The 15194-nt window shown below is 52.9% G+C and overlaps 1 protein-coding gene across 1 annotated transcript; it reads right to left on the reverse strand.

Annotated features, from left to right (window-relative positions):
* Positions 1 to 233: 233 nt before the first annotated feature.
* Positions 234 to 9026, reverse strand: tfap2e (transcription factor AP-2 epsilon). Its single transcript, XM_088932658.1, has 7 exons — positions 8848 to 9026; positions 7407 to 7832; positions 4227 to 4281; positions 1245 to 1473; positions 1028 to 1146; positions 791 to 932; positions 234 to 662 (listed from the first exon to the last, which is right to left on the reverse strand). Exons 1-7 carry the CDS (start codon positions 8872 to 8874, stop codon positions 386 to 388), a joined length of 1275 nt encoding a protein of 424 aa, XP_088788784.1. The 5' UTR covers positions 8875 to 9026; the 3' UTR covers positions 234 to 385.
* Between the last annotated feature and the right edge of the window lie 6168 nt (positions 9027 to 15194).

Below are 15194 nucleotides of genomic sequence, written 5' to 3' on the forward strand. Positions count from 1 at the left end.
TGCAGTTGTGCGGTGGGTGTGTGTTGATGTAGCTGTGCAGTGTGTGTGTGTGTGTGTGTGTGTGTGTGTTGATGCAGTTGTGCACTGAGTGTGTGTGTGTGCTGATGCAGTTGTGCGGTGGGTGTGTGTGTGTTGATGCAGTTGTGCAGTGGGACTGCGCTGTACTGTTGATGCAGTTGTGTAGCTGGGATGTTGCGCCACAGTGAGTTTCTCCACCCTGTGTGCAGCCTGCCTCGTCTCCTCCTCTGCTCTCAGTCCTGCGCTCCTTGCTCTGGGGACGGGAGCAGGCCGGTGTCCCTGCGTCTCCTCCTGCTCGGCCTGCTGGCTGTCCGGAGACAGGAGCAGACCAGCTGCAGTGAGTGGAGGGGGGGTGGGACTCGAGTCCCTATTTGCGATGCTTATGGTCTTTGTCCGAGCCCTTTCCCAGCCCTTCGCCAGCTCTGGGTGCGAAGCCCTTGTCCAGCAGCTTGAGGGCCTCCAGCAGGTAACTCTGGAAGGCAGAGAGAGCCGCCACGATGGCAGGCGTGCCGAACCCGTGCGTCAGGAGGCTGAAGTGCGTCAGGCAGCTCTGCACCCCCGGGTCCAGCACTGCACAGGGCCGGCCCGAACCCAGAGGCGAGCGGTCCTGGGACATCAGGTCAACAAACTCCTTACAGATCTGTCTGCAGAGAGAGGGACAGAGGGTGAGGGCGGGCGTGGGACACAGATGGAGCCAACAGGCCAGTCATCGGCCTGCACAGCCGCGGGCGCCAGGGGCCCTGCGCAACTCTGGCCGGCTCATGGGACTTACTTGGTGGCCAGCAGCATGCTCTTGCGCGTGTGCAGGTCAGCCGGGTCGGTGTTCTGTCGGCACAGATACTCTGCTGCTGCCTTCGCAGGAAACTCCGTCTCACACACGTACCCAAAATCACGGGCCAGATGCACAGCCTCGCCTTAAGGAGAGAGAGAGGGGTTAATGTGCTCTGAGCTGGGAGAGAGAGGGGTTGATGTGCTCTGAGCTGGGAGAGCGGCTCGGTCAGTGTCTCACCCTCCACCAGCGCGGTCAGCAGGGTGACGTTGGCAGCTTTGCGCCTGCCAGCCGGGAGGTTCAGCCCGATCTTCTCCAGTCGCTCTCTCAGACACCGGCCTCCGTTCTTGGACTTTGCCCTGGGTGGAAAGGAGGGGGGTACCGTGAGGAAGAGAGACCCACAAGTCCAAGAATACTCCATCGCCTGCCCCCCTCTCCCTCGGCCCGGGACCCTCACCTGCGCAGGACACCCCCCAGGAGGGACGCATTGAGACACTCTGGGGGAGACAGGCGCCGCTGCACCTCCCCCACTGTCACCTTGTACTTGGAGGTGGAGCTGAGCAGAGACAGGCGTCCTGGGACAGAGCAGAACACCTCACTGGGGTTCGACACCCCCCCCAGCACCCCCTCTTTACTGAAGGCCAGTGTGGACAGACAGCTGCTGCTCATCTTGGAGGGCACAGGCACTGTGGAGAGAGGGAGACGGCTGGGTACAGTGGAGTAGTGGCCTGGATTAACCTCATCTGCACCTTTTAGGATCCTGTAGGCTTGAAGAAAATCTTGTCCTGCTACGTTCTAGACTGAAGGTATTAAGTTCCCTTCATCTTGTCTATATATGACAATCTTTTTGAGGCCAGGAATCACCCCTGCTGACACCTGTCCACTCCGTCACACCCCTGCTGACACCTGTCCACTGAGACCTACCCCTGCTAACACATGTCCACTGAGACACACCCCTGCTGACACCTCTCCACTGAGACACACCCCTGCTGACACCTCTTCACTCAGTCACACCCCTGCTGACACCTGTACACTCAGACCACTACTGAAACCAGTCCCATCAGAAAGAAAGATGATGCACTGTTCCTGTTCCGTTATCCACCCATTGGCCTCATTAACTTGGATTCCTATGGCTTTTAATCTGAAAATGAACCTTTTACAAGGGACATTATCAGAAGCTGTCTGGACGTGATTTAAAGTAACACATCATATTATGGTCATGATATCCCTGCTGTTCCATCACTATTTTCCACAGAGATAGGAGAAGGAGAAGAGTGAGAGAGGGGAGCCAGGTGAGGGCACGATTATTATTATTGTCTAACAAGTTACATTTTAAACAAGTCGCTGGCTTGTTATTAGCCCTCCTGCACCGAGGGAGCGGTGCTCCGAGCTGTGGGTGTGTGGAGTCCACAGGGAGGGGAGGAGGAGGGGCTGTGTGGAGCAGCTCTCGCCTCAGCCCTGTCCCCTGGGCTGCTCAGAGCTCCTGCTCCCGGCTGCCATGAGAACCGGCCTGCTGCCCTGCTTCACCCCTCCTGCCAAATACACTGGGGCTTCTTCTCCACCTCGGCTCCTCGTCTGGACCTGAAGGAATGGCCGTTTCAGATGTACCCCTTCAGACCCTCACAGCCTGCTGAAACCTTGGCCGTATTTCAGCATGATTAATTAGAAAGGCTTAACGACGTTAAATTAGCAAAAGGCCACCTAGTTGTGGAACATGAGGAACTGAAAATGAAGGGATTCAGCCAGACAGGCGTTTCTGGTGCGTCACAGCCAGGCGCTGTCTGCCACGGCTGGGCTGGACAGTGGCCAGACCGCCTCCTGCCCGCACTGGAAGATTAGCTTTATTCATTTATCTGTGCTATTATTTCTCCTTTTTACATGTGGATTTACATATTAATCTACTGCTCTGTAGGCGCAGTAATGCAGCCGGGGGCAGGAATCTGAGAGAACACTTTCTGGGAAGAGGAGCTGGCCGAATTCAGGGGCGTCTGGCTAGTCTTCCTCTCCTCACGCAGGGCCCTGATGATGATGAGGATGACTGGCTGCTGTGCTGCTGCACGGTGCAGCTCTGAGAGGGCGTGGCCATGCACAGTGGGCAGCCCGCCTCGCTGCTGCCCCCTGCTGAGACGCCTGGGCTCCTGCACAGAGCCAGGACCGCTAATCCCAGAGGCAGAGCCAGGATCCCCACGGAACTGTGGGCTTTAACTGCCAAGTCAGCCAGCTTCTCTGCTCACGAATCACTGCTTATCTGTTAGTGTGTGTGGCTTGTACATGTATACTGATACCTTGTGATTGAAAGGGTCTAATCTTTGTTGTTGATATGCGGCCAACATTTTTACAAGATATGCAAAATGAAAAAATGAGGTCTCTTTGTTACATAGGAACCCTTTAACAATAAAAAGAGGACTACAGTCCCACTGCAGTAGACCAGTCCTGTTACAATAGGAGCTACAGTCCCAGTGCAGTAGAACAGTCTGTTACAATAGGAGCTACAGTCCCAGTACAGTAGAACAGTCTGTTACAATAGGAGCTACAGTCCCAGTACAGTAGAACGTTCCTGTTACAATAGGAGCTACAGTCCCAGTGCAGTAGAACAGTCTGTTAAAATAGGAGCTACAGTCCCAGTGCAGTAGAACGTTCCTGTTACAATAAGAGCTACAGTCCCAGTACAGTAGAACAGTCTGTTACAATAGGGGCTACAGTCCCAGTACAGTAGAACAGTCCTGTTACAATAGGAGCTACAGTCCCAGTGCAGTAGAACAGTCTGTTACAATAGGAGCTACAGTCCCAGTACAGTAGAACAATCCTGTTACACTAGGGGCTACAGTCCCAGTGCAGTAGAACAGTCTGTTAAAATAGGAGCTACAGTCCCAGTGCAGTAGAACAGTCTGTTACAATAGGAGCTCCAGTCCCACTGCAGTAAAACAGTCTGTTACAATAGGAGCTACAGTCCCAGTACAGTAGAACAATCCTGTTACACTAGGGGCTACAGTCCCAGTGGACATATGTGTTTCAATGAATCGTTCTGCCTCTGTCCCTCATTTCTATTCTCTCTCCTCTACTCCAGAATCCATTATTAGTGATTGATGTATCCGATGCCAGTGAGGCTGTGTGAGTAGCCTCAGGCAGCCTGGCACTGCAGGGGTTAATCCATCAAGCCAACGGAGGCACCTCACTGACATGGCCTGCCCTAGCCCTGAGTAACCCCAGTAACCCCACAGTGACAGGCTGAAGACAGCAGAGTGTGGAGAAGGACAGGCGTCCCTCCTGTTGCTGATGTATTGCTTTGGCAACACTGAACGACACCCATCTTGCCAATAGCAAGATATAGCTCATTTGGAGAGAGAAGGGACTGGAGAGAGGAGGAGAGACAGGTGAGAGGAGAAAGGAGAAGGGACTGGAGAGAGGAGAGAAAACAAAGGACAGGAGAGACTCTCACCTTTCTTGATGACAGAGTGATCCAGTAACCCCAGTGCTGAGCTCTCCTCTGCCCCCTGTGACAACACAATGGCATTAATAAGAGTAAGAATACCATTATAATACTAATAATATTATTACTAATAATGCTCATGATCATAGCCAGCTGACATGGCAGTTGATACTGTACACAGTGCACAGTCACCACCTAATCGACACCCTGACGTTTTCCTTTGCAAGTCATTTCTCTGTCTGTCTGCAAATTGGTTGATTGATTAACCAGTTTGCTTTTGCAAGTTGCAGAGTGATTACTGATCCCTGCTCCTGTGTATGTGAAGCTCAAAAAGACCAGGAGGTGTACAGCACAGGGTTTGAACTCAGAGACACTGATGTGGAGCAAAGTGTAGGTTGTGGGAGAGGAGTGTTCAGGGTTCTAGCTGAGAGGGGGATGTGGGAGAGGAGTGTTAAGAGTTCGAGCTGAAAGAGGTGTGGAGGAACAGTGTTCAGGGTTCGAGCTGAGAGGTGTGGAGGAAGTGTTCAGGGTTTGAGCAGAGGGAGGGATGTGGGAGAAGAGCGTTCAGGGTTCGAGCTGAGAGACAGAGACGTGGGGGAATTGTGACTCGTCCTGACTCTCTCCGGCAGCAGGGAGAGTGAACACACCGCGCTGTGTGCAGGGCCGGGCCGAGGGGCGACAGCGGTCTGCTTGTGTCTCAGCATGTGAGTGTCGAGCCCGCAGGCCGAGCGCTTCTGCGTCAGAGCCGCCTGCTCCCTCGTTCAGAGCTGCACCGCAGTCTGGCTCGCAGGGTCCGCTGCGCCGAGCGCTGATCAGTGCGAGTGTGTGTGTGCGCGCATCTGAGTGTGAAAGGCTGTGTGTGAGAGCGTGGCACAGCAGAGCTCGTGTGTCCTAAGGCAAAGCAGGCGATGAGAGAGTGAAGAGATGTTCCCCTGACAGAAAATGACAACATAAAATCAAATGTATATTTAACCATCTCTTTACAAAGCTGTGGGGTGTCCCTCCTCCGTGCCGCGTAGCAAGAGTCGTCATCAGAAGGAACAATTTCTCGCTCCGAGCGGAGGCTGGCGGGCACGAGCACAGATCGCCGGGTCACGCGGGTCACCGGCGGGCACCGGGCCGGTCCGCGCGCCCCTCGCACGCCGCTGGCGCGAGATCAGCGGTCGCCATACCGAAGGGAACATTTCAGCAGCGCTCATCGATTTTAACTGGCTCTAAATCACTCTGAATTAAATAGATTCATATTATTAACGGTATTCCGTTAAGTGAACTTATTAAACATTATTATTATTTATTATATATAATAATATTTATTATTATTATTATTATAATGACGCCGGCTATATAGAATAACTGAATAAATCCCGTCTTTCCATCGCAAAACTCAGAGCGTAGCACTTGAGCGATTAATGAACACGGGTATCTGATATTGCGCGTCTGAATCCACCCGAGCTGTCGTGTCGCCCGTTTCTGAATTGTCTTTCTACACGTTGGAAACGACGTCTGGAACAGAGACAATTAACAAAACACATTTCGGGTCTCATGGCGCTACAATGCTGTGGCTTCCTGCCGGTGTCTCGCTGGGACAGTGTCCACTGCGCTGGTATTAAAATGTTAGGATGTGCGTTAGACATTTTCAAATAAAATAATATTTGTACTTCATTTATTTTTGTTCGGCCGGGATGCTTACAGCAGCGAAGTATAAAAATATCGACTCGAATGAACTGAATTCAGAAAAGTCCAAGAGAGAGGCCCGAGCTGGTGCTGAAATTAAAATACCCTGCAGGACATTTCCTCATTTAAAAATACCAGCGCGTAAAGTGTAGTTAAAAAACAACATAAACGAAATGACGCCAAGCAGGATTCGCGGACGTTTGCCGTTCGGTGTTTTTAACCACATTTAAACGAATTTAGATTTGATTTTAATCCACGACTTCAAGTGAAGCCGACAACTGCTCTGACCCCACTCCATACATCAAAAATGTGTGCTTTTATCTCTATCCTTTTGTGATATGTTAAAATATAATTGTTATACCTATATTTGTTAATTGAGAAGATTGTATAGTTTTCTAATCATCGAATTTCAACAGAAAAAAATTGAAACAACTTTGGAAAAAAGTAAAAATATTTTTATGAAAATAATTATTGTAACCTTTTATTATAAAACAAGAAACGCGTTTAAATATCGAAGGCGAGGAAATTTAGTTTTGCTCCGATCGTCCTTATGTGCAGTTAAAATCCTGCGCTGACCTTCCGCGTCAAACTGCAGCTCTTCTGCCAGTAATTTAACCGCGAGCTGGGAAGCCGGTCAGAACTAATTCTGACATGAACCGCTAACAGGAGCCGAAGACAAGGTGAAATGGCGATGAGGGATGAAATTTAAAGTCTGAAAGGTCTTTGAGCGGGTTTAAAAAATGTTGTCAGTCGCCGAGCCATTGGGACGGCGAGATCAATGTGGACAGGCGTGAACCCGTCACCGTGGCCGTGGGAGAGCTCGCCATGCGTGTTCCCTCAGCGTGGACCCGTGCAGCCCCGCAAGTGCGGGTCAGCGGAGACGCGGAACATTTCACGCCAAGTGTAACCCGCGGCCGGGAAAGCGACCGGCTTTCCAAAAACACCACTGCGGACGTCGGAACCTAACACAAGATTTCGTTTTTCTGTTCTTCATAATAACGTTATTTTACACTGTAATGTCATTTCAAAGCGCTATCGGTCGTTTCTGCCATTAAATCACGGTGTGTTTGAGAATCAGACAGGCTGGGCTCGGTCCAGCCTGCACGTCTCTGCGTTTGGTGAAGATCAGGGATCCTCATAGTTCTATAGCAGAAATTATTTACGTTTTGCATTGGATGTGGTTGCGTTTAAGTTTAAACACTAAACACATTTTAAATGAACATAAAGCCTTTATTTACATTAAATGTGCCTCTATTGTTAGTAAAACGTAAAACGTTGAACTTGTCGTGTTTTGAAGCCGCGGTCGAGCTTCTGTCGGGTTGATACCCCGGAAATGTGTTCAAGGATCTGTGGGATCTGTCCCGAGAGGACTCGGGTCAAGATCAACCAGTCTGTCAGTGACTGGGATAGCCCGCCAGCTCGTTCATCATTCCTTTGAATACCCGCCCTGCCCTGGCACTAACGGACATTGCCCGCTGCAGGACGGAACCAGAACCGGGGCAGAGCCGGACTCACCTGGATGTCCTCCAGCCCGTGCTGGTTCACCCCGTGCAGCCCCAGCGGGACCTCCCCCTCCCCGAGCCCGTGCAGCAGGCGCGGCACCCCGGGGTACTCCCTGCGGGGGTCCAGCCCCAGCGCCCGGTGCGCCGGGGGCAGCAGCCCGGCGTCCTCCGGCCGCGCCCGCTGCGAGTGCCAAGCCGGCTGCTGGTGCAGGGGGTTGATGGAGGCGTAGGGGTCCGGGAGGTGCGGGTAGCCCGGCTCCTGGCCCTGGGGGTAGGACAGCGGGGGCTGCGGGTACGGCGGCGGGAAGTAGGGCGGCTGGAAGTCGGAGGCCGGGGTGTGGCAGAGCGGCGGGGCCGTCGAGTAGGCGGCCTGGTTCAGGGAGGAGAGCTGCGACAGGCGCCCGCCCGGGGAGGAGCCGCTCAGTCCGTCCGTGCGGTCCTGCGAACCGGGAGACACACCGTGAGACACACCGGACCGGTTTAATCGCTGCAGACCGTGACATTCACATTGGCTTCTGCATTTCGACCGTGAATTTCGTTCAGTGTTTTAAGTCATATTGACGTTTTGTAAACAGTGAAAAAGAAAGCGTGTTTCACAAAACTGTTTTAATTTTGCACATATTACCGTGTGCCAGTTTGGTATATAAAAGGTCTCAGCGGTAAATAAAAGTCGTTCACATTGTTACGGTTTGGACCGGACTCGAGTAAAACAGGTTTTTCTGTGAGCAGATCGAGTCTCGGGATCCTTCTGCGTGCGGGGGGCTGTTTCCCACTCGGGTCGCACGAGACTGATGGCCCGGCTGGAGTATTTTTTCCACGGTCACGCTGAGTGACCAAAGCGGTCCAGGGGCTACAGGTGCCCACGGGCCCGTGCGGCGCGCGCGAGCTGTCCGTGGACCGGACACCGGGACGGGACGGAGCGGGAGACGGGGGTCAGCGCTGAGACCCGAGTCCGGGGGCAGTAAGAGCTTCGGGGGCTTTCCAGCTGCACGAACCCGGGGAGGTTTCTGACACCCCAGTGCGTGTAGCTTCCCAGACTTCAATTCGCACGCAGTGCAGTGGAAACACTTCGGGAACACCTGGGGTTGGAGCCCGGCCGCTGTAATAAACTGTTTCAGCTGATATGATAAACGAGCTTCGCCCATTAAACACAATCGGGGTCACCTCGCCAGCCCCGAAACAGCCGGCAGCTCGCAGGCTGAGAGGGGCTGGACTCGCACAGCGCCCAGCGCCCGGGCGACCCGCGGGCAGTCCGCACAGATCCAGCACTGGTCTCATTACTGTGCCAACGTCTCGACGGGGACAGATCGAGCTCGGAAACGTCTGTGAGCACTAGGTCGCCGGAGCCCGGCCGGGAGAATCGGAGCGAATGACACGGGCGGCCGAAGCGCCAGCAACCCGGGCAGAACCGCAGCCGTGTGGAACTGGACCGGGCCGGCGGGACCGGGACTCACCATGGCAGAGTAGGCGTGAACTAACATCTGGACGGGAAAGTAATCCGAACGGGGATCCCAGGGCCGGTTCGTCAGGAGCTGCGCGCAGACACTACGGAAAAAAGTTACCGTCCAAAACTCATCTGCGCCGGGGGTCCATGGAGTCGGGAGAGCTGAGAGCCGGACTCTTCCCTCGCCGCTGCCCGGAGCGTCACGGTGAGATTTCTCGCTGGTGGCGCCCTGCGTGGCGTGGGGCTGCACAGTCCCTGTGGCCTCGAGCGAGCGTCCCCCTTCTCGTGCCGAGAGTGCTGTGTGCGCGACAGGAGGGACAGTGACCACGCGCTCCTCCATGCGAGCTAGTTATAGCGTCGGGAGCGCGCACGGCGTGGAGGGGGGGAAGAGGGGAGGGATGCGTCCTTAAAGAGACAAGCTATTCAATTCAATTGATCCATTGATTAACTGATTGATCAATTGGTTGGCTGACATGTTTATACTTCTTCTGTCTAAAGCCCCTGTACCGCTCCTGGGCGGCGACCAGTCGCTGCAGCAGGCTGTGTAAGTGGCCTCACTGTGGTGGAGTTCTGTCAACGCCATGTCTCCGAGCCCCAGACTCACGCTGGAGATGAAACGCTTTGGCACAACTCTGTGATTCTTCCCAGAGGCGCGGACCATGGGCGACAGAATCACAAGGCGACTTATCTGATAGATCTGTGTGTTAGTGTTGATATTTTGAACTATATTTAGCCCGACCGCCACTGTAGACACAAATACACACACGGACTGGTACGTGCAGAGAAACGTCCTTCTCCCGCTGGGAATCTGGTACAAAAAGAAAGATGAAGAAGTCAGGCAAAGGGTGTGCTGCTCACCGAGGGACAGGGCTGCTCTGCTTGGTGCTGGTCTGCTCTCCCCAGCTCTGCAGGCACCCTCGCTCCCGGTCCTGCTCCACACCTGGGGAGGCTGTTCTCACTCCAGCAGGCGACTCCGAAAGTGTTGATTCAATATAAGACATCATGGTGGCACAGTGGTGGACAATGCTGCCTCGCAGAGCAGGGGCCCTGGGTTCAATTTTGGGGTGCTGTCCGTGGGGAGTTTGCATGTTCTTCCCGTGTTTGTGTGGGTCTCCTCCCACAGTCCAGAGACATGCTGGTAGGTTTAGCTTCAGGGAAAACTGGCCCTGGTGTGAGTGTGTGTGTCTTGTGATGGACTGGCCCTGGTGTGAGTACCTTGCCTTGTGCCTCTTGCTTGCTGGTATAGGCTCTTGAACTTGAATTGGATGAAGAAGTTAGAAAAATAGATGGATGGACATCTTGTTTGAACTTGGTCAGCAACCAATCTGCTAGTCTGTCATGTAGAAGCTACCATCACTGTGGCTACTTGAAGGGAGGGGCTCAGTCATGTCCTCAGCGCTTGGCCAGCCAGGGCTGGGTGTGGGCAGAGGGGTGTATCTCCTGGGTGGGGATCAGTGTGGGAGGAGGTGGGTGTGTCTCATGTGGCGGGGCTGAGTGTGGGGACCTGGGTGTGCAGCACACAGCTCTTTAACACAGAGCTCTCCAGCACACAGAGCTCCCCAGCACAGAGCTCTCCGGCACAGAGCTCAACAACACAGAGCTCCCCAGCACAGAGCTCAACAACACAGAGCTCTCCAGCACACAGCTCTTCAACACAGAGCTCTCCAGCACAGACTTCCCCAGCATACAGCTCAACAACACAGAGCTCTCCAGCACACAGCTCTTCAGCACGCAGCTCACCAACACAGAGCTCTCCAGCACAGAGCTCTCCAACACAGAGCTCAACAGCACACAGCTCTCCAGCACACAGCTCCCCAGCACACAGCTCTCCAGCCCACAGAGCTCCCCAGCATAGAGCTCAACAACACAGAGCTCTCTGGCACAGAGCTCTCCAGCACACAGCTCTCCAGCACACAGCTCTCCAGCACAGAGCTCCCCAGCACATAGCTCAACAACCAGAGCTCTCCAGCACACAGCTCCCCCAGCATAGAGCTCAACAACACAGAGCTCTTCAGCACACAGCTCTCCAACACAGAGCTCTCCAGCATACAGCTCTTCAGCACGCAGCTCAACAACATAGAGCTCTCCAGCACACAGCACAACAACACAGAGCTCTCCAGCACACAGCTCCCCACCACAGAGCTCTCCAACACAGAGCTCAACAATACAGAGCTCTCCGGCACAGAGCTCTCCAGCACACAGCTCTTCAACACAGAGCTCTCCAGCACAGAGCTCTCCAGCTCAGAGCTCTCCGGCACACAGCTCCCCAGCACACAGCTCTCCCCCATTTTAATAATAGAGCTAATACTTTTTTTCTACTTTTAATTTCAGCTTAATTTATTTTGTTTCCAAATATTTCCCAAATATATTGTAGAGCAACAGAGCAGCTGACTGTATCTCTGAGCGCAGCACAGCAATGGAGCAGCTGACTGTCTCTCTGAGCGCAGCACAGCAATGGAGCAGCTGACTGTCTCTGAGCGCAGCACAGCAATGGAGCAGCTGACTGTCTCTGAGCGCAGCACAGCAATGGAGCAGCTGACTGTCTCTCTGAGCTCAGCACAGCAATGGAGCAGCTGACTGTCTCTCTGAGAGTAGCACAGCAATGGAGCAGCTGACTGTCTCTGAGCGCAGCACAGCAATGGAGCAGCTGACTGTCTCTCTGAGAGTAGCACAGCAATAGAGCAGCTGACTGTGTCTCTGAGCGCAGCACAGCAATGGAGCAGCTGACTGTCTCTCTGAGCTCAGCACAGCAATAGAGCAGCTGACTGTCTCTCTGAGAGTAGCACAGCAATGGAGCAGCTGACTGTCTCTCTGAGCGCAGCACAGCAATGGAGCAGCTGACTGTCTCTCTGAGCGCAGCACAGCAATGGAGCAGCTGACTGTCTCTCTGAGCGCAGCACAGCAATGGAGCAGCTGACTGTCTCTCTGAGCTCAGCACAGCAATGGAGCAGCTGACTGTCTCTCTGAGAGTAGCACAGCAATAGAGCAGCTGACTGTGTCTCTGAGCGCAGCACAGCAATAGAGCAGCTGACTGTCTCTCTAAGTGCAGCACAGCAACAGAGCAGCTGACTGTCTCTCTAAGTGCAGCACAGCAACAGAGCATCTGACTGTCTCTCTGAGAGTAGCACAGCAATAGAGCAGCTGACTGTCTCTCTGAGAGTAGCACAGCAATAGAGCAGCTGACTGTCTCTCTGAGAGTAGCACAGCAATAGAGCAGCTGACTGTCTCTCTGAGTGCAGCACAGCAATGGAGCAGCTGACTGTCTCTCTGAGCGCAGCACAGCAATGGAGCAGCTGACTGTCTCTCTGAGAGCAGCACAGCAATGGAGCAGCTGACTGTCTCTCTGAGCGCAGCACAGCAATGGAGCAGCTGACTGTCTCTCTGAGCGCAGCACAGCAACAGAGCAGCTGACTGTCTCTCTGAGAGTAGCACAGCAATGGAGCAGCTGACTGTCTCTCTGAGCGCAGCACAGCAACGGAGCAGCTGACTGTCTCTCTGAGCGCAGCACAGCAACAGAGCAGCTGACTGTCTCTCTGAGCGCAGCACAGCAACAGAGCTGCTGACTGTCTCTCTGAGCGCAGCACAGCAACAGAGCAGCTGACTGTGTCTCTGAGCGCAGCACAGCAATGGAGCAGCTGACTGTCTCTCTGAGAGTAGCACAGCAATGGAGCAGCTGACTGTCTCTGAGCTCAGCACAGCAACAGATCAGCTGACTGTATCTCTGAGCGCAGCACAGCAATGGAGCAGCTGACTGTCTCTCTGAGCGCAGCACAGCAATGGAGCAGCTGACTGTGTCTCTGAGCGCAGCACAGCAATGGAGCAGCTGACTGTCTCTCTGAGAGTAGCACAGCAATGGAGCAGCTGACTGTCTCTCTGAGAGCAGCACAGCAATGGAGCAGCTGACTGTGTCTCTGAGCGCAGCACAGCAATGGAGCAGCTGACTGTGTCTCTGAGCGCAGCACAGCAATGGAGCAGCTGACTGTCTCTCTGAGCTCAGCACAGCAATGGAGCAGCTGACTGTCTCTAAGCGCAGCACAGCAACAGAGCTGCTGACTGTCTCTCTGATCGCAGCACAGCAACAGAGCTGCTGACTGTCTCTCTGAGCGCAGCACAGCAATGGAGCAGCTGACTGTGTCTCTGAGAGCAGCACAGCAATGGAGCAGCTGACTGTCTCTGAGCTCAGCACAGCAACAGATCAGCTGACTGTCTCTCTGAGAGCTGCACAGCAATGGAGCAGCTGACTGTGTCTCTGAGCGCAGCACAGCAATGGAGCAGCTGACTGTGTCTCTGAGCGCAGCACAGCAATGGAGCAGCTGACTGTCTCTCTGAGAGTAGCACAGCAATGGAGCAGCTGACTGTCTCTGAGCTCAGCACAGCAACAGATCAGCTGACTGTATCTCTGAGCGCAGCACAGCAATGGAGCAGCTGACTGTCTCTCTGAGCGCAGCACAGCAATGGAGCAGCTGACTGTGTCTCTGAGCGCAGCACAGCAATGGAGCAGCTGACTGTCTCTCTGAGAGTAGCACAGCAATGGAGCAGCTGACTGTCTCTCTGAGAGCAGCACAGCAATGGAGCAGCTGACTGTGTCTCTGAGCGCAGCACAGCAATGGAGCAGCTGACTGTGTCTCTGAGCGCAGCACAGCAATGGAGCAGCTGACTGTCTCTCTGAGCTCAGCACAGCAATGGAGCAGCTGACTGTCTCTAAGCGCAGCACAGCAACAGAGCTGCTGACTGTCTCTCTGAGCACAGCACAGCAATGGAGCAGCTGACTGTCTCTCTGAGCGCAGCACAGCAATGGAGCAGCTGACTGTCTCTGAGCGCAGCACAGCAATGGAGCAGCTGACTGTCTCTCTGAGAGTAGCACAGCAATGGAGCAGCTGACTGTCTCTCTGAGCGCAGCACAGCAATGGAGCAGCTGACTGTCTCTCTGAGCGCAGCACAGCAATAGAGCAGCTGACTGTCTCTCTGAGCGCAGCACAGCAATGGAGCAGCTGACTGTCTCTCTGAGAGCAGCATAGCAATGGAGCAGCTGACTGTCTCTCTGAGCGCAGCACAGCAATGGAGCAGCTGACTGTCTCTCTGAGCGCAGCATAGCGATGAAGCAGCTGACTGTCTCAATACAGGACGAGAGGAGTCAATACACACAGTACAGATGTAGTAGGGCTGGTCTAGATGGCAAATTAATGAATGTTTTCAGTCATGAGCAGAGAAAACTATGAGGGGACCTGACTGAATCTTCATGCTCCCTGACAAAGTCAACCCAGCAGACATCTGCAGAGGGAACAGTGACATGTGCTGTAGCTGTCTCTATTCTCTGTAATTGCATCTCTGACATAAAAATATGGATGACTCCAAATTTCCCTCATCTAACAAGACTGAAGTCATGCTTACTGGCACCCCCCACCATCAACTCTGTAGAGCCAGTGCTGTAGCCCTCTCTGTGGATGGTTCTGTACTTGAGCTTCAGTCTAAATTGAAAAACATGGGGGTGATATTTGATTCAGACTTGACATTCCACCCACATGTGCAGCATATTGTCAAAACATCATTCTTTCACCTCAGAAATATCACCAGACTGTGTCCTATGATATCACTAACTGTTGCTGAAAGGCTGATCACATTTGTTTTCTCCCAAATTGATCACTGTAATGCTCTACTCACTGGAGTTTCTAAATCCACACTGAACAAACTCCAGTATGTCCAAAATTCAGCAGCCAGAATCTCGACCAGGTCTAGTGCAAGTGATCACATTAATCCTATCCTGGAGTCCCTGCACTGGCTTTCCGTCAAGTTTCGTGTCGATTTCAAAATCCTCCTGCTCACCTATAAGGCTCTGCACAGCTCAGCACCTCAGTACCTTCATCTCCTACTGCTCCTTGTCATCGTGTATTATTATTATTATTATTATTATTATTATTATATGAACCATGAACATGAAGGACATTACAGACACGAGGAGACTATATAGAAGTTCTTTTTAATTCCAGAAGAGGGGTATCGTGTTCAAGGGCTGCCTGGTCATGTTGCAGAAGCTGATACAGGAAACAGCTGGATGAAATTCCGGGATAAATTAGCAACTGACTGCCAAACAGGCCAAACTGACTGAACGGCTGCTCTAGTCTGTAAGCAATGTTACTGTGCATTCGTACCTAGAGAGGAAGATAAAATAATGTCACATTACACACAGAGAGAAAAACTGTTCTTTTAAATACCTGTGACCTGCACATGAATACAAATATTGGAAATTTGGAGTGCAGTTTTATTTTGAGCAAGTTCTCAGACTGTTTTGTTAAATATGGAAATACTGGTCTTGCTTGTGTTGTTTTTGCAAATATTTGCCAATTGATTGCAGTTCCA

The sequence above is a fragment of the Atractosteus spatula genome, chromosome 14 (assembly GCF_055471065.1).
Source record: "Atractosteus spatula isolate fAtrSpa1 chromosome 14, fAtrSpa1.hap1, whole genome shotgun sequence".
NCBI lineage: Eukaryota > Metazoa > Chordata > Actinopteri > Semionotiformes > Lepisosteidae > Atractosteus > Atractosteus spatula.

Coding starts and splice junctions, on each gene's coding strand:
- tfap2e (XM_088932658.1), bottom strand. CDS start 8,874: ATGTTAGTTCACGCCTACTCTGCCATG. Junction 1,474..4,226: donor TCACTCTGTCATCAAGAAAG/GTGAGAGTCTCT, acceptor CTCTCTCCACAG/TGCCTGTGCCCTCCAAGATG. Junction 1,147..1,244: donor CTGGGGGGTGTCCTGCGCAG/GTGAGGGTCCCG, acceptor CTTTCCACCCAG/GGCAAAGTCCAAGAACGGAG.